This window comes from Suricata suricatta, chromosome 11, assembly GCF_006229205.1.
Source record: "Suricata suricatta isolate VVHF042 chromosome 11, meerkat_22Aug2017_6uvM2_HiC, whole genome shotgun sequence".
In the NCBI taxonomy this organism is placed as follows: domain Eukaryota; kingdom Metazoa; phylum Chordata; class Mammalia; order Carnivora; family Herpestidae; genus Suricata; species Suricata suricatta.
Window position 1 is genome coordinate 17459389 of NC_043710.1, and position 24139 is coordinate 17483527.

Here is a 24139-nt window from a genome sequence, read left to right on the forward strand (position 1 = left end):
CCATCAGACTGTGTCTAAAATTAAATGCTCATCCTTCCAGGCTCCCCCACCCCAGATGCTGCTAGCTGGTGGTAAGGGTCGCCCAGGGGAGCAGCTCAGGCCTGGGAGATCTGGACTGACATCATTAATTAAACCTTTTATTTCCCTATAACATTGTGCCTTGCCAGGCCCGGGAGCCAAGAAAACCTCCCAGGGAAGCTTCTTAGGAGAGAGAATACTGAGTCTCCCAGAGGGACTTGAGTTCCACAGTTGGCAGCAAATGGAGCCCAGTAGGAAAATGTGCCTGGCATACAGCAGGCACAAAATAAATATTTGTGGAAGACTCAGTTTAATCACATGGAGCTCATTTAGCAAATGGGATTCCTTCCAAGCCACTGAAAGTCCTGCATGAGATGATTATGTGAACCGTTCCCCCTTTCAACAATTACCGAGAACCTGCTGTTTGCACCCAAGAATGATGGTGTGAAGGCTCTGAAGAGATGAGCTTGCCAAGTGAATCTCAAGTTCCTGAGAAGTAATTAGGGTTCAAGGCCATGTTGGGAAGTGTATAGAGGGGAGTCTGAAGGGATTGGCAGGAACCACATCACAAAGGGCTTTGGATTTTTTTCTTTTTTCTTTAAAGGGGGGGCAAGTGGGATATGCGCAGAGACAGAGAATCCCAAGCAGGCTCTGGGTTGTGTGCACATAGCCCGACTCAGAGCTAGAATTCGCCAACCTCCAGATCATAACCTGAGCCGAAAACAAGAGTCAGACACTTAAACCAACTGAGCCACCCAGGCGCGGCCAGGGCTTTGGATTCAACTGGAGTCTTTGGGTTGGTCATTGGAGAAACTTGGAAGGCTTATATGCATCTGAGTGACAGGATCAGCTTTGCATTTCAGACACATCCTTTCTAATGCCTTGTAGGGAAAGAATTAGAGGGAGACTATTGCTTGACCAAAGAAGCGATGTTCTAGAACTTCTGAAGCCAGGCCTTAGAGAAGTGGCAGCTCCTGCTTCCTTCCTCTTGGAATCTGGCTGCCATGCTGCTCCAGGCATGTGGAGGAGAACCAGAGTGCACGGGGTGACAGCCAGATGTGTCCCCAGTGGCAGACGGTACCAACTGCCTGTCATGTGGGGCTCCATCTTGCCCATCCCAACCTGGAGTGCAGTCTCGGGAGACATCACATGGAGCAGGGAATACGCCCAGCGGAGCCCAGTCACCCCACAAAGTCACGAGAAGCAACCACTGAGTCATAGGTGGCTTGTCACACAGGAGCAGATAAGCAAAACAGGGACATGCCAGGTGGTGATCCCTTCTGCAACTCAGCCCAGAAGCCCTGGCCAGAGCCGTCGTAGACTCAGGGCTCACTGGCTTCTTGACATTTTGAAGCCCTGTTGTGGATGAAATTGTCTCTACTCGTTCTCACACGTGCTCAGCAGGCTAGAGAGCAGCAGGCACGGCAAACGCCGAATTAAATGAAACACTCCGCACAACACAACACACTGAAAACCATTGTTTTCTGCTCCAAGGCAGTCCTGCTCATGCCTGGAATTCTGATTTCCCCTTACTCTGAGCCACCCCGCCTTCACTCCCCACTTTCCCTATCAGCTGTGGACTCCTCGCTCCTGAGGGTGATACTTTTGTTCTTCTAAGACAAGTTCTGTCTCTGAGTGTGCCACACGGACTTGGAATCTGCCAGCCTGAGTTGGGTTCAGGATGACTAGACTTTTCTAGCTGCCCCACATCCCCTGCCAGCCACAGTGCCCCCATCTGTCAGAGGAGACCCGCAGATCAAATGAGGTCACCGAGAGCACTCAGGGATATTAGGAAGAAGCAGGACGGTTGCTGTCTCCTTCACCAGGACATCGGCACAGGCTCAACTTCAGCCCTCAATTCCCTCCTCCCTGGCTGCCTGCCCGCCCCTGTCCCCTCACGGCATAGCCAACCCCGGAGCAAATTCGGGAGTCAGGACATCTTCAGCTGTGTGTGTTTGAAAACATCCTGGAGGACTGAAGTTTCCAGCCTCCTGGGCCAGACAAGGTGGGAAAAGAAGGGCTGGCGGTCTGGTAAAATGACCTGGGGCGGGGGCGGGGGCGGGGGGCGCAGGCCTGGGCTGGAGCCCCGGTTTGCCAGCTCACACAGAGGGACACCGGCGAGCTCCTGCCCTTATTGAGACAAGGGTCCGCGTACAGAAAGTGTGGAGGTTGGCCTGAGACACCCCTGAGCTTGCAACCCTCTCTAAACGCTGGGCTGCTGTTGGGGTGGGGGTCCGGTCACGTGGTGGCGGGAGGGGGTGCGGCTTGACGCGGAGCTGAGGGCTCACCAGCCCGCTCCGGGCCGGCCTCCTCCTCTGACGTCCTCGCAGCCGACCTCCCCGCCTCCCTCCTCCCTCTCCGGCGGCGGGAGAGCAGCCGGGGCGCCCGGATCCCAGGAGCTGCCGGCGGCGGCGGGCGGCGGGCCCGACCGTGGTAGGTGCGCGGCGGCGGCGGCGGGCCGAGCCCCGCGCGCGGAGCGGGCACCATGGTGTTGTCGGTGCCAGTGATTGCGCTGGGCGCCACTCTGGGTACGGCCACCAGCATCCTCGCGCTGTGCGGGGTCACCTGCCTGTGCCGGCACATGCATCCTAAGAAGGGGATGCAGCGGGAACGGGCCCCGGATCCGGAGAAGGCTAGCCCCGGAGTGCCCCGATCCGCACAACAGGTGAGCGCGGGCGGCGCCTCGGGCCTCTCAGGGGCGGCGGGGTCTCGGCGGCCGCAGGGACGGGAGGTGGGCGGGGGACAGGTTGGGGGGAGCGGTCACCTGCTTTGCACCAAATAGGGGCCAGGAGGAGAGTTGAGCGGCTGGGAGAAGGCCAGGGAGGGGGTTGGAGGGTTAGAAGCCTGCAGAATTGGAGGAAGAGAAACGGGGACCAGAGAGGGAAGGGAAGTGGTGGGGGGGGGGCGGGGGCGGGGGTGTCTGGTGTAGGAAAAGCACTGGCTTCGCCGAGGAGGGGGAAAGCCGCGGGAAAACGAGAGGGGAGGTGGTTTCAGGACCTGGGAGCTGGCAGGGGTGCACGGGGGCGAGGGTGGTGGAGCAGCTGGGCAGGGGGTGCCTGGGGTCTGGGGAGAGGCTGGTGAACCCGGAGAGGCCTGAAGAGCCTTCGCCCCCTCCCAGCATCCCTCATGCCCTCCCCTAGGATGGCTCCGAAGATGTCTCTGGAGCAGGAGGGCTTTTATCCTATTCATTGGTTTGTACCCAGAGCCCCTTTGGGCAGGAAACGGGTGGTGTCCCCATTGTACAGTGTGACTGAAGGCGTCTAGGGAAGAGGTTTGCAGGGAGCACAAGACATGGGCTGTGCACTCCAGAAAGCGTTCCTCGAGGTGGGGAGTGGTGCAAAATGCCCTCTGGGGACCCAGAGCAAGTCTTGCTAGGGTGTTTGAGGAAGGCTGGCCCTGGATCAGGGCTGTCTTGATGACTTCCCAAGGCCAGCTCGATTATTTCCCGAGCTCATAGGTCTGGGAGAGGCACACAAATGCTGTGATTCCACCTTTCTTCTTTCAATCAGTTATTCAAAAGCTCTGAGACGCTGCACTTGCTCCGGGGGGCCTGTGTCAGTCACCGGCTAGTGAGAGTGGAAGGAAATGGCTGCTGTCCTTGAGGCTTACAACCCAAGAAAAGTGACATTGACACTGGCAGGAATGGGAGCCAGCTGGGCTTCGGGAAATGGGCCCCAGAACCATCCGAGGTGGGACTAGTGGGCTCTGCACCCACCGAGGGTGGAGGGGGTGGGGGGAACCCTTCAGAAGTGGTAGCTGGCTGCCTCTCAACCTTCTCTCCCACCCGGCGTTAAGGGAAGGCCATTCTGCCTGTCACAGAGGTGGCTCTTCAGGCGCTTCCCCTCCTATCCCCAGAGAGAAGCACTGGAGAAGGACTTGGTGTAAATGACCTCTGGGATTCCTTCCAATTCTGTTTTATTGATGCCCAGTAACCCAGACAATGGCCAAGAATCTGTTAAAGACAACCCAGTCATGCCTCTCCTTGGCTCAAGCCCCCACAACTTCTCAGTGAGGGTGGAATGAGTGCTCTGTTCAGGAACTGTTCTAAGTGCTTTGTTCTTAATGCATTTAACAACACAATGGAGCACATGTGTGATGATCCCTACTTAAAGATGAGGGAGCTAAGGCTCAGAGAGGGTAAGTGACTTGCCCAAGGCCACACAGCTAGAGGAGTTTTAGGGCTGGATGGATTCTAGCCAAGCTGGTCTGCTTCTGGAATCCAAGCTGTTAGCCACTCCACTCCCTCATGCCCTTGACCTGGCATGTGTCTACCTCTCCAAGCCAAGTTCATGCCCCTTCTCCCAATCCTCTGAAATTTCACCCTCCTTGGATTTCCAGTCCTTCTTAAAGATCTCCCAGCTCCCCATGGCCATTTCCCTCTGACTTTTCACACTCTTTCTGTTTAAAGTTCATGTTCTCAGGAGGATTTTGTCTCTTGTCACATGTAAAAGAGTACCTCCCCCCTCTACACGCCCCGGTACCTTCTTCCCTATTGTTCCTTCCAATTCTTTCATAGGACTTGTTGTAACTGGATGTGATCTTTCATATCCACTTACTTGCATGTTATTTATTCCCAGCACCCACTCAGTGGCTGGAACTGACTAGGTGTCCAGTAAGAAACTGTAAGAAACTGTGGATAAATAAAAGTCCATGTCCAGAGACTTGGGGCTCTGGCTTGAGTCGTCTCTGCACGTGTGAGTGCACGCACCATGCCTTCGTAACCCTGTGCTAGCTCTGTAGGGGCACAGGAGACATTTACTGATACATGAGACCCCTTCCTCCACATCCCCTCGGCTGGTTCCCTCGGTGACAAAGATTTGGGCAACCCCGGGCCGAACCCGCAGGTACGGATGTGGTGCAGGAGAGCGGCCTCACCATGTGGGCTTGGCTGCCATTGTGCTTAGACCCAGCCACTGACTCAGACAGACTGGAGAAAACCCAACACAACTGACCTCTCAAAGTAAGTGAAGGAGGTGGTGTGAGGGGTGGCCGGTGACAGCGGGGTGGCGGAAGTGGCGCACGTTGGCAAGGAAGGAAGGGGTTGGGGAAGGCGCTCTGAAGGTGTCCTTCAAGAAGAGGGCACAGGGCTGGGGAACTGGGTTCCAGCTGTCCGTACCCTGAGAACCGGATGTCCGTAGGATGTGAGGGCACCGCCCGTATCCATGGAAAAGTTCCTTGGACAGTTGGGCCCCGAATGGTTGGATGAAGTTGAAGTTTGTAGTGATTTTGAGAAGAACTTTGATGTTTCCCCTGGAGGCTCTTTTTAAAAATTTATGTATGTATGTATTTATTTATTTTTTTTTTACTGTTTATTTACTTTTGAGAGAGAGAGAGAGAGACAGAGTGCAAGTAGAGGAGGGGCAGAGAGAAGAGATGCAGAATCCGAAGCAGGCTCCAGGCTCTGAACTGTCAGCACAGAGCCCTACGCGGAGCTCGAACTCATGAACCGTGAGATCATGACCTGAGCCGAAGTTGGATGTTTAACTGACTGAGCCACCCAGGTGCCCCTCCCCTGGGGGTTCTTAACCAAGACCTCCCTGTGGGTTCTGTGGAGAGAATTTAAGGGGTTGCTGGTCTCAGACAGGAAAAGAAAGTACACCTTTATTTTCACTAACTTCGGTGACTGAAACTTAGCATTTCCTGTTAGTAGGAATATCGCAACACGCAGTAGGAGTGGTAACGATACGTGTGGTGTGGTCCCCCGGGAAATCGCAGGTAGTTTCAAGGAAGCTGCTGCCTCGTATCATTTACGTTCGTCGCAGGGTGCCTGGGTGGCTCAGTCGGTTGAACATTTATGTTCATCGCCAGTTCTAAATCATGGTACTTATTGCATGTCCTGCAAGGTTGGGGAGCGAGTGGATGAGGAGGTGCACATGCAGCCGTTTCACAAGCTGGTGTCGTTCGACGCTCCTCGGCAGTCCGGTGTCTTTCATTTGCACGTGTTCTGAGGAGGCGTCCGCGGGCTTCCACAGAACCAGAAAGGCCGGCATCTCTGCCGAGTGGGAGGAGAGAGAGGGCAGAAGCCCTCAGGCACCACCTTCCAAGCCTCCCCTGGCTTCCATTCAGTTTATCTTTGCGTTTCCAAACTACACACTCTGGACCCTTCATCCTGCCTCCTGAGACAGCCCCTCCCGGTCCCCCATGTGCGGTGCTTTGGGTCCCGAGGGGGATCCAGTCTCACGACATTGTCTGCTCATGGTCTGGCGGGGTCACCTGGGACCACCCTCCCTGTTGTCAGCCCAGCTTTCAAAGCTGGTGATTCTGCAGTGAGCCGGCAGCTTGAGTGAGGAGACAGAGCAGAGAGCAGAAGAGATGTGTATGTGTGTGTGTGTGTGTGTGTGTGTGTGTGTGTGTATGTGTGTGTGTGTGTGTGTGTGTGTGTGTCTTCCCTTCACTGCTGGTTCAGAATCTACTGTGTGCAAGGTGGCCGGGCTCCTGGGTTCCTTCTCCCTGAATTTCCTTCTCACACTGGCTTTCACTCACCTTGCTTTGGGTTTCTTCAGAAAAAGCCCTGTCCTGGGCTGACCTAAGTAATAAAGAGTGAGCAGGGAGAGCTTTTCCTGTGTTACCTGCCACTTAGCAGGAGTTGGGGTCCTATTTTCAGAAAGCTTTGGTTTTAGAGTCTCATTTTGCTCCCCACACAGTGCTTACCCTGCTACCTTCTTTAAAACAATTTTTATGCTTATTATTTTTGAGAGAGAGAGAGACAGAGAGAGAGATAGAGAGCGTGTGTGGGGGAGGGGCAGAGAGAGAGGGAGACACAGAATCCCAAGCAGGCTCCAGGCTCCGAGGCATCAGCACAGAGCCCGATGTGGGGCTTGAACTCTTGACCACAAGATCATGATCTGAGCTGAAGTGGGACGCTTAACCGATTGAGCCACCCAAGCGCCCCCCCTCCTTTTCTAATTTATGCACTTTTCTTTATATGGTTGGCCTTCGGTAGTGCTGCCATTAAAATGTTTCTCTTGTGAGACAGTGTTTGTAAACATGAATTCAGGATCAAGTGACAAGTTTTATCACCGGGAGGACTTCCGGTCTGTACACAAGAGACGCGGCCCTCCTTTCCTGGTGGTCCATCACATGCCACCTCCCTGGCCCCGTCTGCTTTCTGTGGTTACTCCTGTGGCCGCCTGCTTCTTGGGATGGGGGCCGCAGACCATCCGTGTGGCCGTATGGACCCTCCTGCCGTGTTCTCCTCTTCCATAGACCCCTGGGGCAACATCCTCTCAGCTCACGTGTCTGAGTTCATACTTATCGGGGTGTGGGTGGATCAGAGCCCAGATGCTGCTTTCATTAGCTAATACGTTCATTCATTAAAAGTTCATGAGCACATGCTGGGCGCTGGGATACAGCGATGAAGAGATGGGCGTGTGCTCTTCCTGATAAGTGAGGAGACAGACAAGGAAACCGGCCAGCAACCACTGTGAAGCGTGTTGCGCTGCTGTCGTGATGGGACAAGGGCAGGGGCTTGGGAAGCCCTTGGCAGGGGTGGGGGGAGGGCGCCCCCACCTTCAGCTCCAAGAGCTTTCTCCTGTTCTGGCCCCCTGCTCTGCTGAGGTCTCTCCTGGGCCTCAGTGGTCAGAAGAGGTCCCCTGATCTGCTAACCTCACTCCTGAACTAGCGTGACTCTGGGGGCTGCTAGAAAGTCTGCCCTCCATGCATTCTTACCCTTTTAAAGGATTCATTTCTCAGCTGATCTCCCGTCTGGCAAACTCTCCTATTCATATTATTAAAGAGACAAAAATAAAACAGAAGCATTTCCATAGAGTAATAAGCAGAATCTGAAGCAGGCTCCAGGCTGTGAGCTGTCAGCACAGAGCCTGACGCAGGGCTCAAACCCACAAATGTGAGATCCTGACCTGAGCCGAAGTCGGAGGTTGAACTGACTGAGCCACTCAGGTGCCCCATGAGCCCACACTTTTGACCACAAGGCTGGAGATTAGCAGGAAAAACCTAGTCAAAATTATACCTGGTCCACTGTGTTTCCCCAGATAGGGTATAAAAGTGTCAAAAAAATATGCATTTTTGCAGGTCAGCTTCAGAAACCTTTCCCAAAGCTTTGGACAGCTTTATCTCCTGTTACACCCATCACACTTCAGGCCCTGGGTGCAGCCCAGGGCCCTCCAGAGAGATTTACACAGTAAACATGTTTGGGCTGGTTGCTTAGCAACATGGAAGACAGTATGAATTTTTCATCAAGAAATTAGCATAGATTATTTCAGAGAGATGAGCACACACCCACATGAAACACTAGGCCCTTCCAGAAACGATGAGGACACTACGTCTCTGTCCCCAGTGCCTTCCCAGGGGGCAGGTCCCAGACCCTCCCATCCCCCTCCCTTCCTTGTTTCTCCTCTGATAGAGCTTGTAGATAATTCAGGTGCCTGGTTCTTCTCTTCATGTTAACTCCAGGGGTAAAGGTTACTTTATCTTTAGAGACTTTCAGATCTTCAGACGCTAGCCCTGGTTACCATCGAGTACCTGGGATGCAAGAAGAGGAATAGACAGGCCATCAGAACCCCATGGAGGAAACACCCAAATGAGAACTCAGGGAGGTGTAAGGGAAAGTCAGAAGGAAGGGAAGGGGCAGGTCAGATGAGGAAGCAGCAGACTCAGAAGACAAAGAGGAGGCAAGAGAAAGAGTAACCGGCCATTCCAGAGTCGGAGAGCAGCTGGGGAAATCAGAATCCCATAGGTCATCCACACTATAGGACCCTCAGTCTCCCAGTGACCACTAATGTCTCGCACTTCTCCCCCAGTGTAACTGCCTTCGCTATGGCCATAGCTGACTTCAACCCCTGGGAAACCTTGCTTTGAGACAGAGAAGAATCGCTTTGCAGGGATAGGTTTTAAGAAACAAGGGATTCTATACAGACATGTCAGAATCAACCTACACTTGCGTACAAGGGGCTCTTTATAGCCGATCTGTTAAGAAATAAAGTGTTAGTAAATTTCATTTATTTATTTATTTATTTATTTATTTATTTATTTATTTATTTATTTATTTTGAGAGAGAGAAAAAGAGAGGGAAGGGGAGAGAGAGCATCCCATGCAGGCTCTGCACTGTCAGACACCGATGCGGGGCTCGATCTCACAAACTGTGAGATTGTGACCGGAGCTGAAAGGAGGAGTCGGATGCTCTACTGACTGAGCCACCCAGACGCCCCAGTGTTTATAGATTTCTAAAGCAAAACAGACAAAAAGGGTGGATATATTCCTCCCTCTCGCCTCCATCCCTTCCTTTCTTCCTTGATTATGTTTATTGAGCACATGCTGTGTGCCAGGTACTGTGCTAGGAGGTGGGGATACAGAGTGGCCACTCCCTCCTCAACAACACAGTTGTCCATTCTCAGCCCTCATGAAATTTGTGTTGTGATAGAGGAGAGGAAGAGCACAGATAAATGAAGATGTGGTGGTGGTAGGTGACCCGAGGAGAAAGTTCTAGGGCTATGAGAGGGTACGGCGGAACTGACCCAGTCAGGAAGGTCAGGGAAGGCTTTTCTGGAAGGAGTAATGGCCAAGCTGGGAGCTGGGTTAGAAGGGAAGTTAATCAGGGCAATGGTGAGCCGTGTGAGGGGCTCCAGACAGAAGAATGAAGCCATGCAAAGGTCCTGTGACAGTAACCTTACTTAGGAGGTTAGTACTTAGGAGGACCTAGGGAAAGGTCAGTGTGCCCGAAAAGCAGAGAGCAAGGTGGGGCCTGGTATGTGATGAGGCTGGAGAGTGAACGGGGCCAAGCAGGGAGCGATAGACCATGGACAGGTTCACTCTTTCCCTCGTTCATTCGTGTATTAAACGTTGATCAATGCCTACGTGAGGGGCACTGGTGATCTGAAAGTTACAGATGTTTTCAAAGCTTTTTTAAAAACTGCAGGTGAAATGCATGAACTAGCTTGAAGAGTACAAATCACACCATCACGTTGTTCTTCCCTCCATCCAGCTCTAAAGCATCTTCATCACCGCTGAAGAAAACTCTGGGCCATTCAGCAGACACGCTCTCTATTTCTCGCTCTCCTTCAGTCCCTGGCAATTACCAAACTTCTTTCTGTCTTCAAGCCTTCGCCTATTTTGGACATATTTGGAATTATTAAAACATGTAACCTTTCATGTCTGGCTTTTTCCACTTAGTATAACGTGCTCAAAGTTAACGCATGTTGTGGTCTGTGTCCGAACCTGATCTTTGTGGCTGAATGATAGCCCATGATCTGGAAATGCCTCATTTGGTTTATCCGTTGGTCAGCGGATGGACACCTGGGTCGAATCTACCTTTGGGCTATTGTGAATAGCGCCCCAGTGCACATTCCTGCATAGATATTGGTTTGACAACCTGCTTCCAGTTCTCCCGAGTATAAACCTGGGCGTGGAATGCCTGGATCACTTGTTAGTTTCATGTTTACCGTTTTGAGGAAATGCTAACCTGTCTGTACGGCAGCCGCGCTGTTTACATTCCCACCAGCGATGTGTGAGACTTCTGCTTTCTTCCCATCCTTGCCAGCACTAGCTATTTTCCTTTTCTTCGTTTTTTGTTACAGCCGTCCTAACAGGTGGAAAGTGGTATTTTGTTGTGGAGCTTTCTAGGCTTTTCATTAAAAAAAAAAAAAATACAAGCTCACATTTTTAAAATACTCATCAGTATCTGGCAAGATTTTAGCAAACGTTTCCTCTCTGTATGAATTGGCCATTACAATGAATCCACAGGGGCGCACCGAATCCACAAGGGCGCACCCGTAAAAACATTGCGTTGCTCAGGAGTCTTACCAGAGGAGTGCCGTGTGGGGCAGCCTGGCTCCCTTATTGTTCTAGCCTGTTTGCACCTGCCGCCTCACCCTTTAAATACATTGCCTGTTATCACTGTCAGGTTCCCTACCCTGTCCCCTCGAAACCTTTAGCCCTTTATGGGTCCTAATCTTCTTCAGTCATGTACGTGCGGGGTCCTACAAATCCAGGTCCAATCGAGGTGGTATTGACTATCTTTCAATATCATTTCCTTATGTATTATTGATGTTATCGGGCCAGTGCAATTCCAGGAGGACAGAGCTTGGTCACCGATGGGGTTAGTGTGCCACACACGCACAGGCAAACCTTCCCACGGAGGAGTTCCCTATGTGCTAGTTAAGTGATGGGTGTTTTAATTGATTTATATTATAGAAAACTCCTGAGAGATTTTGTACATGGTGTTTAAGAGTGTTACAGTGATATTTGGGGAAGTTGATTGAGGTTTTCGGGTGGATTTGGAATGCATTATAACTTCTCTCATATAACAATACAAGTGACGGCTCGCTGAAAATTACTAACTAGCATGTTTCCATGAACGATTAGAGCCAAAGAGCTAGGAGTTCCATACATGAATATAAATATGAATAAATAAAAGGGGGAGGAGCGTCCTATGGGAATTTTGTGAAATTGAGTCTTCCTCCATCTGGCGTACACGTCAGGGTCCTTTGATGTGTTTCATGGGGACCCCATTCCGCCCCCTCCGTTCATTAAGTTTAAGATGGACTGCTTCTTAGGGAAATTGAGCAGGGCTGGCAGATGGCCAGAGAGGTGAGGGGAAATGCTGAATGGCTGCCTGAGTCAGAGGATGGATGGACGGATGGATGGATGGTTGTGTGTATGGATGGTTGGTCTTCAGTCTCTTGGCTAATATCAGAGATGGTTTAAAATCCAGCTGTGAAGCCAATGGGCTAATGCTCACGGAGACTACATTCTACTTGAAAATGCATCACACACTACAGTTTTGGACTTGCTGCTACAAAAGGCATGAAGAGAGGGATGTTGCTTACTGAGACAAGATAGTAAAGACTTTGCTTTTCAAACAGTGGAGAATACTGTTTCGGAGAGGACAGAGTCTGAAGATGAAGGTGAGGTTGCGGAAAGCAGTGTGGCTGGGCAGGTGGAAGACGCCAAGGCAGCAGCTGTAAGTGTAGAGTGAGTTCTGGTGGCCCTCAGCTCATTCTGTGTGTCCGACGCCCTCCTCCCTTCCCACGGCACATGCCCAGGCATCTTGAGATGCAATTCCGTTTCCGGATCCATCGCTTCACTTAGAGAAAAGGGCGAGTCCATCCGAGAGACACAGGGAAGGCGGTGTGGCACATCAAGGCATGAAACTCCATAGCAGAAGAGCGATGTGGTCTGGAGAGCTTTGGGACACTCCACACACATCATCCAATGAGCCTGGCTCTTACCTGGCGAGTGAATGGACCCTTTAAGTAGCACCATGATGGCCGCCCTTTGCTCAACGGCCCCGTCACAAAACACGCAGAAACAGAGCACAGAAGGGAATGAGCATGAGCGGAACCGCCACGTGGTAGACTTGCATTTGCTTCTGGATGCCCTCCAGCATGACCGGGGTTCATGACCGTCTAGTGTTTTGAGATCACTCGGAAGAGGAAATTGCCCTTCAGATGGAAACATTCATTTCATGAGCAAGATGGTGAGATAGAATAGGAAGCAGTTTAGGCATAGACCCCAAACCTGAATTTGAATTCCTCCTCCTCCTCCTGGGGCACCTGGGTGGCTCAGTCCGTTAAGCGTCTGACTTCGGCTCAGGTCATGATCTCACCGTTCGTGGGTTCAAGCCTCACGTCCAGTTCTGTGCTGACAGCTCCATAGCCTGGAGCCTGCTTCAGATTCTGTGTCTCCCTCTCTCTCTGTCCCTTCCCCACTCGCACTCTGTCTCTGTTTGTCTGTCTCTCTCTCAAAATAAATAAGCTTTAAAAAAAATTCCTCCTCCTCCTCCTCCCCCATTTTCCCGCTAAACGACCTTGACCGTTCTGAATCTCGCATTCCTCATCAACAGGCAGGGACGGTGATAAGGTTCTCTAAGGTAATATTCAAGCCTGAATGAGATGTCTCGTGAAAGCACCCGGCAGACTCAGCACCTGGAGCTACTCAGAGTATATTTTAAGTCTCTCTAAATCTTTTTTTTTTTTAATTTATCTTTTACAAAAGCAGTGACTTGAGTGTATATTCACTATGTAAGAAAGAGAGAGTCCATTAAAAGTATTCCAGATGTGAGAAATGAAAAGGCTTCTGTGAGGATGGGAAGGAGAGCACAAACATTCCGCTTCTAGGATAGCCATTCATTCTAAAAATACTTCTTGATCGCCCTCTATATATAAGGCGCTGAGCACTGGGGATACTGCAGGAACCAGGCAGACCATGTCCTTGACCTGTACTCAGACCCTAGCAGTAGAGATATTCATCCCACAGTTATCTACAGCTGTGGTAGGTGTGCTGAGGGAGGTAGGAGTCCTCCCAAGAAGTGGTAGCCGATTGCTGCTCTGATCGTCAACATTTTTGGAGACGCCTTTCAGTAAGAAGATTCTGAGCATGTATATTATACATGTCTTTTGACTTCTTTATAAGCATATATATACTTAAACATATATTACTTTACTAATACATACATATATATATATATACAATTTACGTTACTAATATAGCATGTGCATAAGAAAACATGCACAAAATGGATCTTTAAAAACGATGAAATAAAAATAAAGTAGGAAATGAAATTCTGTTATTTTTGGCCCATACCCCGAATGAACTGTCTTGCATGCCCCTATGACAGTTAGTGGTATTTACTAGGTGAAGGTGTTGGGGGTGACATTTGAAGTCTTCCAGGCATGGGGGATGTGCAAAGGCCCTGTGGAAAAGAAAATAGGGACTGGATGAAGGTTGAAGTGGGTAGAGTACAAAGGTCACAGGAGGGAGTAAAGTGAAGGAAGCAGTCAGAGTAGGGCAGGGCTACCCAGGGTCTTCTGGGCCACCAGAGGAGTTTAGATATTTAGCCCAAAAGCAATGGAAGCTACGGAAAGGTCTTTAGTGAGGTGTGACATGGCCACATTAGGGCTGTGAAACCCTCCTTCCGGATGGGGAAGAGTGGGAAGAGAGACCAAGGGGAGCCCTGGAGAAAAACTGCGACGGTTTGGGCCCGTCTGATGGTGGCAGTGTTTTGACAAGATGTTTAGGAAGTAGACTGACAGGCTTTGCCTATGGGTTGGGTGTGGGTTTCAGGAAGAGGGAGGAGTTAGGGGTGACCCCCGAGGTTTTCACCTCCCCAACTGGATGGTGCTGGCAATAAGCGAAACAGGGAACCTTCAACAAAAATGAGGTCATGGATTTGAACTCATGAGTTCGCCTTTGTGCGGGGAGGGCACAAGGAGTCTGCACTCTGCCTGGAGATGTCAGTCGTGCTGGTGGTTTGGCGGGTCTGGAGCCCACATCATGGCTGTGGCGTATATTGGGGAGCAGAAGGTGCATCTTGGGGGGTCATCTGCAGGAAGCAGCAATCACAGCCAGGAGCGTGGCTGAGACCACCTAGGAGGAAAGCAGAATGAGAGGGAAAAGTGCCTGGAAAGTCATGAGGACTCCAGCATTTCATGAGCCAGAGGAGTGGCCAGAGATGAAGGAGGAGAGCCTGGAGAAGGGAACATCAAAGAAGAGGAATAACAAGAGAAAAAGCTTTCTAAGAGGAAGGGAATCATCAACTGAGAACCTGCCACTGAAATGTCAAGTAAGATGAGACTGAAAAAATCCATAGGAATTAGAGGGTGAAGGTCATCAGTGACCTTGGAGACTACCAGTGGCCTTCAGTGGGCTGACGGGGCCTGTGGGAGTGGCTTGTTGCACGGATGGAGAGTGAGGAAATGAGCACAGGTGATTCTTTTGAGACACGTGGCTAGGCGGAGAGGGCCAGGACAGTGGCCAATCAGGGGACAAGGAGTCAGTGCAATGCTGAACGCATTTAAAAGCAGGTGGGGAGGGGCCAGTTGAAAGAGAAGGGTGCACATTCAAGAGAAAGGAAGAGAGGGAGATGGAAAATAGCTGAGGCCAGGTTCCCACCAATGCCATGGGGACCGGTGCAAGGCTTGGATGAAAGGACTGGTCTTGGAGGGGAAGAGCGGGGGCCGCACCTCTCGCGATGTTAACAGGACTGGGAGGCCACAGCATTTGTCCAGCCAGGGTTTACCTGAAGGGATCTCTGTTCTCTTGGCTTCCTTTTTGTCTGTGGAAGGAGCCCGAGGCAAGAGAGAGATTCCAAAATGTGGGCTCGGGAGAGGAGTTGGGCAAACAGTAGAATTGCTGGGCTGGGAACCGGTTTGAGGTTGCCGATCATGAATTTTTCATGCAACCACTCCAGGTGGAGGACTGTTGGGGGGCAGGCATTGTGCTGTTGTGAGCTCATCATTGTTGGGGTTTTACCACATGGCATCAGGGAAGGACAGGGAGGCAAGGGGGGTGGGTCTTGAGACTCTCAAAGGTGCTGTTGAAATGATGGACCATGGAATCAAATTAGGAAGGTTGCAAAGTGAGGAACATGTGCTCAACAGGGTCGAAGGTGCCAGAAATTCTTAGTTCCCTCACAAGGCAGGTAGGGGGCACGGTGAGGGCACAGTGGTAGAGTGAATAATTGATAGTCTTAAATTGTTGTTAAGAAGACCAGATGAGCCAGCAGTTAGTTACGTCAGGAGTTGCCTGCCCTGTGGTGTTTCTGGAATTCTTCATTTTAGGGAAACGTGGGACCCTAAGGAAGGCACACCCTGAATCCACTGCCTCTGAAGGCCATAGGAGGACCAGGCAGGGTCCTCCTTTGGTGCCGTGAGCTGTGCCTGTGGCTTGGTGTCCGGAAGGCAGGGTTGAGGCCACGGCTGTGTTTGCAGTTCCCTGGGCCACTGCTGAGACTCAGGCAGTGACCTCAGCTGCACAGGCTGTCCCCAGCGGAGTCACATTGGGGCCCCCGCCTCCTTGGGAACAGAGGAGAACCACCACTGGAAACCAAGCCCTCTGACTCCTCCACGCAGCCTTTGGGGGGCTGCGCTAATTGCTACAGTACATGAAATGACTACTGGGTGAATAAGTAGTTTTAATAATTACGTATGTTGTTTTTGAAACAACTCTAGTAAAGTGATTTGACGTTACGTCCTAGATGGGTGGAGGACAGGATTCAGTCTGCCCCTGGCCTGCAGTGTGAGGGCAGGCTAGTGACCCCACCTGTCTGTGTCTCAGTTTGGCCATCTATTAACTGTGTCATTGTCATGGAATTGTGGGGATTAAATCACATAATCCAGGTAGGACAGTGCCCAGAACTGAAGCGCTGGGCTGGAAATCCAGCTGAGACCCCTCCCTCCTCCTCCTCCTCCGTTCCCTGCCACTCCCGCACAATCCGGTCCCCATCTCCCCGCCTCCCGCTGCCCGTGCCCTGCTACTGCTGGCTCCAGGATGTTCCGCATTGCGTGTTGTTTTCCTTAATCTCCCACACTCTCCTCGGTGACCTACTTTGTGCCTTCTGTTCCCGCCCAAACCCTCACTGATAGGGTGCTCAGTCAACGTTAGCTGTTATTTCCAACCCTGATAATAATAACAAACGTAGGGTCTGTGCATCCGAGGGAGTGTGTACACATTGGCAAAGGTCAGGGCCAACAATGATAAACCCCAGTTTGCACAAGGCTTGATGGTTCGAAACTGGTTATAGCCTCTGGCAGGGTTTCCCTTTGGTCCGGCCTCCAGCAAGGTGCTCTGCCCATCTTGCAGCTTCTGATACGTGCTTGTCAAACAGACACACCTGTGGGTAGGAAAGCTCAGTTGTCTTTCTCATTTCAAAAAGCTTGAAATGAGCTGAGGAAAACTGTGTGACGTTTATAGTAACTTGGAGCCAAATACTCTGATGTTACTGACCTCCCACAATCCAATTGTATTTTTGTGACAGTCGGTAGACCGCCAGAAGGATGGCCCACGGGATGCAGGAGGGAGATCCGATAGGTCAGCCCCCTGTTTAAAATGTTTTTTTTTTTTTTTTGAGAGACAGAGAAAGTGTAAGCAGGAGAGGGTCAGAGAGAGAAGGAGATACAGAATGTGAAGCAGCCTCCAGGCTCTGAGCTAGCTGTCAGCACAGAGCCCGATGCAGGTCTCGAACCCACTAACCATGAGATCATGACCGGAGCCAAAGCTGGCCGCTTAATCGACTGAGCCACCCAGGCGCCCCAGTCAGCCCCTGTTTAAAAGTCAATGGCTGTGCCCATGGCTCTACTCACTGCTCTGATCTGCCGAGATGCCTGCTGGGAGAGCAATGTCAGAAGCTGCCCTTTAGTCCTGTCCCTTGCAGTCTCTCCCAAAAGTCGCACAGGACAGTCTGTTGCCTAAACATTTCCACGGTCGTGGATATTCAGTGACCCTTAGAGACGATGCTTTTGTAAGAAAAAAGACCTGAGAGGCAAGTGACGGAGGTACCTCTCTCTTTCCGCAGCTCTCAGACTCCAGCCCCCAAAACATCACTCCCGCCGGAGCACTGTCCGATCTTCCTTGGAAACTTGTCACGCATGCTGCTTTCATTTGTCCGTTGAGACAGGTATACCCTGGCCCGGCCCCTCGCTCCCTCTCACCTGGCTCTGGGCTGGTCTTCTCGCCGCCAGTACCCCCTGCATGCACCTGCTACTCTGACTTCCTGAACATAATGCTCGTGTTACTCTGTTTGCAAGCTGCCCGAATCTCTCCACGGTTTATAAACTAGAATTCAGGATCTTTTGGTGGCTTCATGACCTGCCTTCACCATCCCCTTGCAAATCCATTTCTCCAATCCCAGTGTTGCTCTTTGGCTGATTTGCTAGACTCCCCACGCCTCGAGTGTGCACCCCTCTGTGCCCACACTGCTCCACTCTCTCCTGAGCTCCCCCTACCCCTCCTATCCATAGTGATCTTTGAATGTCGGGCTGAAACCCCTCCTTCAGGAAGCCTTCCCTGACCTCACTGATGATAAGGACCTCTTCCATAGTCTGTTATAGAACCTAGTCGAGACATATGGCCCCCACCTTCTATACTTACCTATCTTTTTATAACTATGCATCAAGGGAAGCATGTAGCTTTCATCTTGTATACCAATTTCCACTAATTTGTAGTGGCTTCCCAGAGCCCTGAGCAGAACGGGCCACGACCGAGCAGAGCAGGAAGTAATGCTTCAACTGATCAGTGGTGTCTGCCGTGGGGACAGGAGAGTTCTGGCACACGCACGTGCACCCTTCCCGTGTATGGAGTAGCTGCTCTCCACCGTGGCTCGTAAACTTCCCAAAGGCAGGCACTTATTTGTGCGTCTTCCATGGTTTTGAGGGTGGGTAAATACGTAGTTAGTGGGCAACAAGTATGTGCTGGTTTCTGTTTTAGTGGGTAGAAATTGGAGGGTTTGGGCTAAAAAGCAAAATATAAGGAGAATATAGTATGACAGTCACGGTCCTGTGTTGAAGCCACACTTTACGACTTGCTGTCATTAAATGATGTGCTTTCCAAGTGTCGGCGCAGAGGTAGATGGATGTCTTCAATTAGGGGCTCTTGGTGCTTTAACTCTACCCCGTGCCACTCGTGATGGGGGATATTCACATGCTCGGGAGTTCTACAGAAATTACGTCCTTTCTCTCCCACTAAAAAAAGCTTATCAGAATGCAGATGTGTGAAGGAGGTATTATTATAAGAATAACCTTGAATGTGCTCTGATTTTTTAAATGGGTAAAAAAAAAAGACAAGTATCAAATTTCAGTACCTTAGCTTTTGTTTGTAATAGATCAGCCTAACACAAGGTTAAAAATGGTTGCCTTTGTCCATAGTCTCATCGATTATCAAGCACTACAGAATAAAAAAAATCCTGTAGCTCTTCTGGAAGAAGATCTTGAATTTGGTATCAAGGAAACTGGCATATAACCAGATTTCTAAGCCTTTAACATTTTTAAACAATGCTTATTTATTTTTGAGAGAGAGAGAGAGAGAGGGAGAGAGAGAGAGAGAGAGAGAGAGAGAGAGAAGAGAGAGAGAGAGACGAGAGTCCAAGCAGGGAATGGATAGAAAGAGAGGGAGACACAGAATCTGAAGCAGGCTCCAGGCTCTAAGCTGCCCGACGCAGGGCTTGAACTCACGAACAGTGAGATCATGACCTGAGCTGAAGTTGGCCTCTTAAGGCCCCAGGAAACCAATACAGTGAGTGGGGAGCGGGTGGAACCGAAAGATAAAGGCTGGCTGACATTGTGCTCTGAGTCAAACCCGTTGCCACCAGCCCTGCTGTGGTGGCCAGAGATGGAGGACTGGATGGGGTGGATGGGGTGGCAAGACTGAGTTTGAGCCCCAGCCTAGAGGGCTTTTCTCTGACTTTTAAAACATCCCGGCTTTGAAATGACACTTAGGACAGATGTCAATGAGGTTACAACATGGTCTTGCCATTGTCTTGACTCGTGTCACAAATGAAACACATTTTCTGCACAAAGAATGTCAAGCCCAGATTGAAAACAGAGAGTAGTAACAAAGCTGGTGTCCAGTTATCCAGACAGTTCATTAAAACAAACCCAGACAACTGTGTGGGGAGGGGAGTGGGGTTATTATCAGTCTGACTATAGGGTGTCTGCCGGCAAATCAGAAGCAACTAGCTGGGCGTTTCCATTTCCACCTGCTCACGGTGAACAGGCCCCAGGGAGCCGTGTCGTGTAGTGTTGTGGACACAGCACCGGCTTTGGGTGAACCTGGCCTCCAAGTCCAGAGTGGTGGTATATCAGCCGCAGGCTCTTGGATGAGTGTCAAATCCTCTGAGCCCCAGTTTCTTCCTTTGTAAAGGACTGGGCTGGGTTTAAAAAAATTTTTTTAATGTTTTATTTATTTTTGAAAGAGAGAGAGAGAGAGAGAGAGACCGCATGAGGAGGGGAGGGTCAGAGAGAGAGAGGGAGACATAGAATCTGAAGATGGGCTCCAGGCTCATGAGCTAGCGGTCAGTACAGAGCCTGACGCTGGGCTCGAACCCACAAACCGCGAGATCACGACCTGAGCCGAAGTCGGACGCTCAACAGACTGAGCCACCTGGGCGCCCCTGGGATGTTTTTATTTCTTAAAATTAGGGTATGGAATAGAGAAAATATCGGGCACTTATCTATAGGGTTGTGTGAGGATCAAATACGGTAAAGTCTGCAGCGCTTCGAGAAGTGTCTGGTACCCGGGCAGTGGTCAGGAGGTGGCAGCCATATTGCCCTTTCTGGCACCATGATGTGACTAATGAAGTCTAGGCAGGGGCCACCTATTTGGAGTCCAGCTCTAGGAGGATCTTGCCATGTTGCGGCTTCCTGACCCACAGATCTCTTTTGTGTCTTGAATTCTGTAAATGTTGGGAGAACGACAGTAGTAATCATCCCTCCTCTTCTCGCGGATTTTAAGCTTTAGCTGTACCCACTGGTCTCTGCGCACACTCAGACTTTCAAGCCACAGCCTCGGTCCGGAACGCCCTTCTCCTATCTCTCCGCCATCCAACTGCTGTCCAGACTCCCAGGAGTGCCCAATTCAAAGTCGGAGGCTCTGAATCTTCCTGAAAATCTCCCTTCGATCCACTCAACGCCCCTGAGATTCCTGCAGGCAATCTGATGGGCTTTAACATACTCAGTCTCACACTGCTGACGTCCATCACAGCATCTGTTACCATATGGACCCCCCACGGCCCACTCCCCCCAGACACGGTGTGAGGACAGGGACCAGGGTTTGTGTGGGCTCCATTACAGAAGACGCTCTCAGTCCCAAATAGTGACTGATCGAATGAATGAGTGGATGCATGAATGAATGGACAGATGAATGAATGGACGGATAAATGAATGGATAGCTGGTATTGGAGGGCAGAGGTGGTGGTGTGCTTGGGTTCCAATACCAGCTCTCTATCCAGTTAACCGTGTGACATCAGACTTAAGTCCTCTGTGCCTCACTGTCCTCCTCTGTAAAGTGGGTTTGATCATAACCCCTCCCTCGTGAGGCTGTGAGGTTTAAATAGAGCTCTCCAGGTAAAATGCTGACCCCTGTATCCAACACAGGATTAGTGCTAGATATGAATTCTGCCCCCAAATTTTAGCTCAGAAAACCGTTCCTGACCCTCACGATTTTAGGGGACACCACTTCCCCTCCCACTAACCCCCTCCTTACCATCTGACCCTGAGGTTACCTTTTCTGCATCTAGTGATTTCTTGCTCTCTGCCCCACTGGAGGTGCTCACCCCACAAGGGAAATGACTGGATGGTGTTCCTGAAGCTGACCAGCATCTAGAGATTTAACAAATGTTGAACAAATGGCTGAATGAATGAGTACCAGCAGAGAAAGTGTTGGCCTAGGGCTGGCTGGCTGCTGTTTTCAGTGATGTCTCATCCTTGCCCAGTTGAGAGGCACATTTACCCCACTGACAGCAAGGCTAGCTTGCGGACAAACCTCCTAGTCTGTTGTATCTCCTGGTCTGTTGCCTTAGGTACCAGGCAGGGGACACGGAGTGTCCTGGTCACCCACAAACTAAGCTTTGTGATTTGCAAATAACAAAGGAGGGGAAAGAAAGCTGGTGCGTCCCAAGGGATGGGGATTTGAGAAGGGATTGGGGCCACAGACTTATAATAAACAGAGGAGGTCGTACCAGAAGGGGTAACGAAGGATCGAGCAGTGGCTGGGTTGCCATGGAAACACTGTGTGGCGCCTGGACCGGAAGACAAGCTGCTTCTTCAAAGTGAATTTCAGCTTTGCAGCTTGAAAGTACACTCTCCCCCAGGGCCCGACCCTGTGGACGTGCCCATAAGCCTCTAAGACGTAGAGATTTGGTGCCAGCAGTTTTCCCGAAGTGGGAGATCTACCACCAGCAACTGTGCGGTGGCAGGGGACCTTGCTGAGAGGCGGGGAGCTTGTGCCCAGGGAGCAGCTCACCACATAGGAGGCTTATTTCTACCCTTATCCTACCTGGATTTCTGGGGGCGTTTCTAAAACCAGTGTGTCCCCCCGTGGGCCACAGGGACCACCCACATCACAGTCGCACTGGGGGGCTTGTTAGACAGGCGGGTTCCCCAGGCTCGCCTTGCGACCTCTCTGTCAAACCTCTGGGCCTTGGGGTTCCAGGAAAACCTGAATTTTTTTACTTCCACAGGCAGGAATTACACATAGCAAAGGGTGGGAAGCAGCCCTAACAACCCTGTTTCTCTGACTAAAGGGCAGGCAGGGGCAGGGTATAGGGGCCACCCAGTGGCCTGGGCATCAGTGTACAAGGCAGGAAAACACCAGAGAGCAGTAAAGTATGGCTGGAGATGAGAGGAGATGGAGAAAGGGGCTAGGAGCAGGGAAAGCTGCTCAGCGCAGAGCTCCAGAGTGAGTCAGCCTGGGTTTGAATCGAGGCCCCAGGACTCACTAGTTGGCAATGTGTCCTCATCCGGAAAAAGGGATTCATCCTAGTAGCACTTCCTGATGAGGTTATGGTGGGGACTCAGTGAGCTCCTATCTGAACGGCACAGGGCACAGGTAGGCACAACCACCAGTTGGAAGAGGTTGGGACTCCAGGTTTGGAAAAGAGCTAGTAGACCCTTTAAGACCATGAGAAATCAGCTTTTATTATGTTCTGCCATTTAGGGATGGGGCTGTTTGTTACACGGCAGTTGACATTACCTGACTAATACATGGCTGGTAACAAGTAGCCTGTCAGCCATTAAACTTCAGCCAGTTGTGGGTATGTGCAAGGATGGCATCTGCAGGGAATGGGCAGTGGCGATCAAGCCTTTGGGTTGGCGAGGAGCCTCTATGGCTGCATCCCGATTTCTTTCTGGGAGAGAAATCTATATGATTGGAAGGAAAGCCCAGACAGAGGGCCCTCCCATTCACAGACAGCCTTTAGGAGTAGTCCCTCCTGGGAGACAAAAGAACTATTTCTGCCCATTAACTTCTAACTTGACCTAATGGACTTACTGCCCATTTTCCAGACTTCAGGAACTCTAAAGTCTACTAGGGGGGAGACAGAGACAGAGACAGAGAGTGTGTTTCTATATCCATCTCTGTCTTTCTATCTAAATTATTAGGGAGGAATAGTTTGCATGCAGTGAAATGCACATATCCTAGGTGTATAGCTCAATCAGTTTTGACAAATATTCATCCCATAGGCTGTACCCACACCTCTGACATGCATCATACCACTCATTTCTCCCAGAAGCAGCCACTGTGCTGAGTTCCATCACCGTTGATTACTGTTACATGTTCTAAAACTACCTACAAATTGATGTTTCTCACCCTCTGCAGTTCTGCCGTTCCGGGCTGGATAACTCTGCCGTAGGAAGCTGCCCCGTGCACTGGAGGCTGGTAAGCGGCATGCCTGGCCTCTCTCCAGGAGCAGCTTCCACCCGCCAGCCATAGCTAGCACAAGTGTCTCCAGACTTTGCAAATGTCTCCTGAGTTAAGATATCAATTAAATTCTGCAGTATATATTCTTTAAAAATTTTTTCTTAAACTTTATTTTTGAGAGAGAGAGAGAGAGGGACAGTGTGAACAGGGGAGGGTCAGAGAGAGAGGGAGACACAGAATCTGAAGCAGGCTCCAGGCTCTGAGCTGTCAGCACAGAGCCCAACATGGGACTCGAACTCACTAACCGTGAGATCATGACCTGAGCCGAAGTCGGACACTTAACTGACTGAGCCACCCAGGTGCCCCTATATTCTCATCCCTCCTGCCTTCTTTTGCTAAGCACATTTTTGTGATTTTTTTCTGCTGTCAAGGGTACATATAATTTGTTTCTTTTCATTTTTGAGGAGTATTCCATCGTGAAAATAAGCCACAATTTACTTATTCATCGTCCTGTCGTTGGACACCTGGATTGCTCCCCGTGTGGAGCTACTATGAGTCAAGTTACTATCAGTATTTGTGTGTGAGTCTCTGTGTAAACGTATATTTTCATTTTCCTTGGATGCAGAGCTACGAGTGCAATTGCTGGGCCATAGGGTAGACAGAAGTTTAACTTGTAGGAAAATGCCGGTTGTCCAAGTAGTTTACTATTTTTCCTTCTAAGCAACGTATGAACGTTCTGTTGTGTCACATCTTTGCCAACACTCAGGTTGCCATTCTTGTTTTAAAAAATGTTTATTTTGAGAAAGAAAGAGAGAAACGGAGAATGTGTGTGTTGGGGGGGAGGGGCAGAGAGAGAGGAAGAGAGAATCCCAAGCAGGCTCCGAGCTGTCAGCGCAGACCCCCACTTGCAGCTCGATCTCATGAACCATGAAATCAAGAGCCAAAATCAAGAGTCGGACGCTTAACTGTCTGAGCCACCCAGGTGCCCTCATGTTGCCATTCTTTTGAATTCCGGTGGATGAGTGGTAGTTTCTGT

The 24139-nt window shown here is 50.7% G+C and overlaps 1 protein-coding gene across 1 annotated transcript in view; it reads left to right on the top strand.

The window, feature by feature from the left end:
* The first annotated feature begins 2368 nt into the window (after positions 1–2368).
* SYT13 (synaptotagmin 13) overlaps positions 2369–24139 on the top strand; it is a 43250-nt gene continuing 21479 nt past the window's right edge. Inside the window, exon 1 of the mRNA XM_029914739.1 lies at positions 2369–2683. Within this exon, the coding sequence (XP_029770599.1) occupies positions 2504–2683 (180 nt within the window). The 5' untranslated portion in view covers positions 2369–2503. The remainder of the gene's footprint in view (positions 2684–24139) is intronic.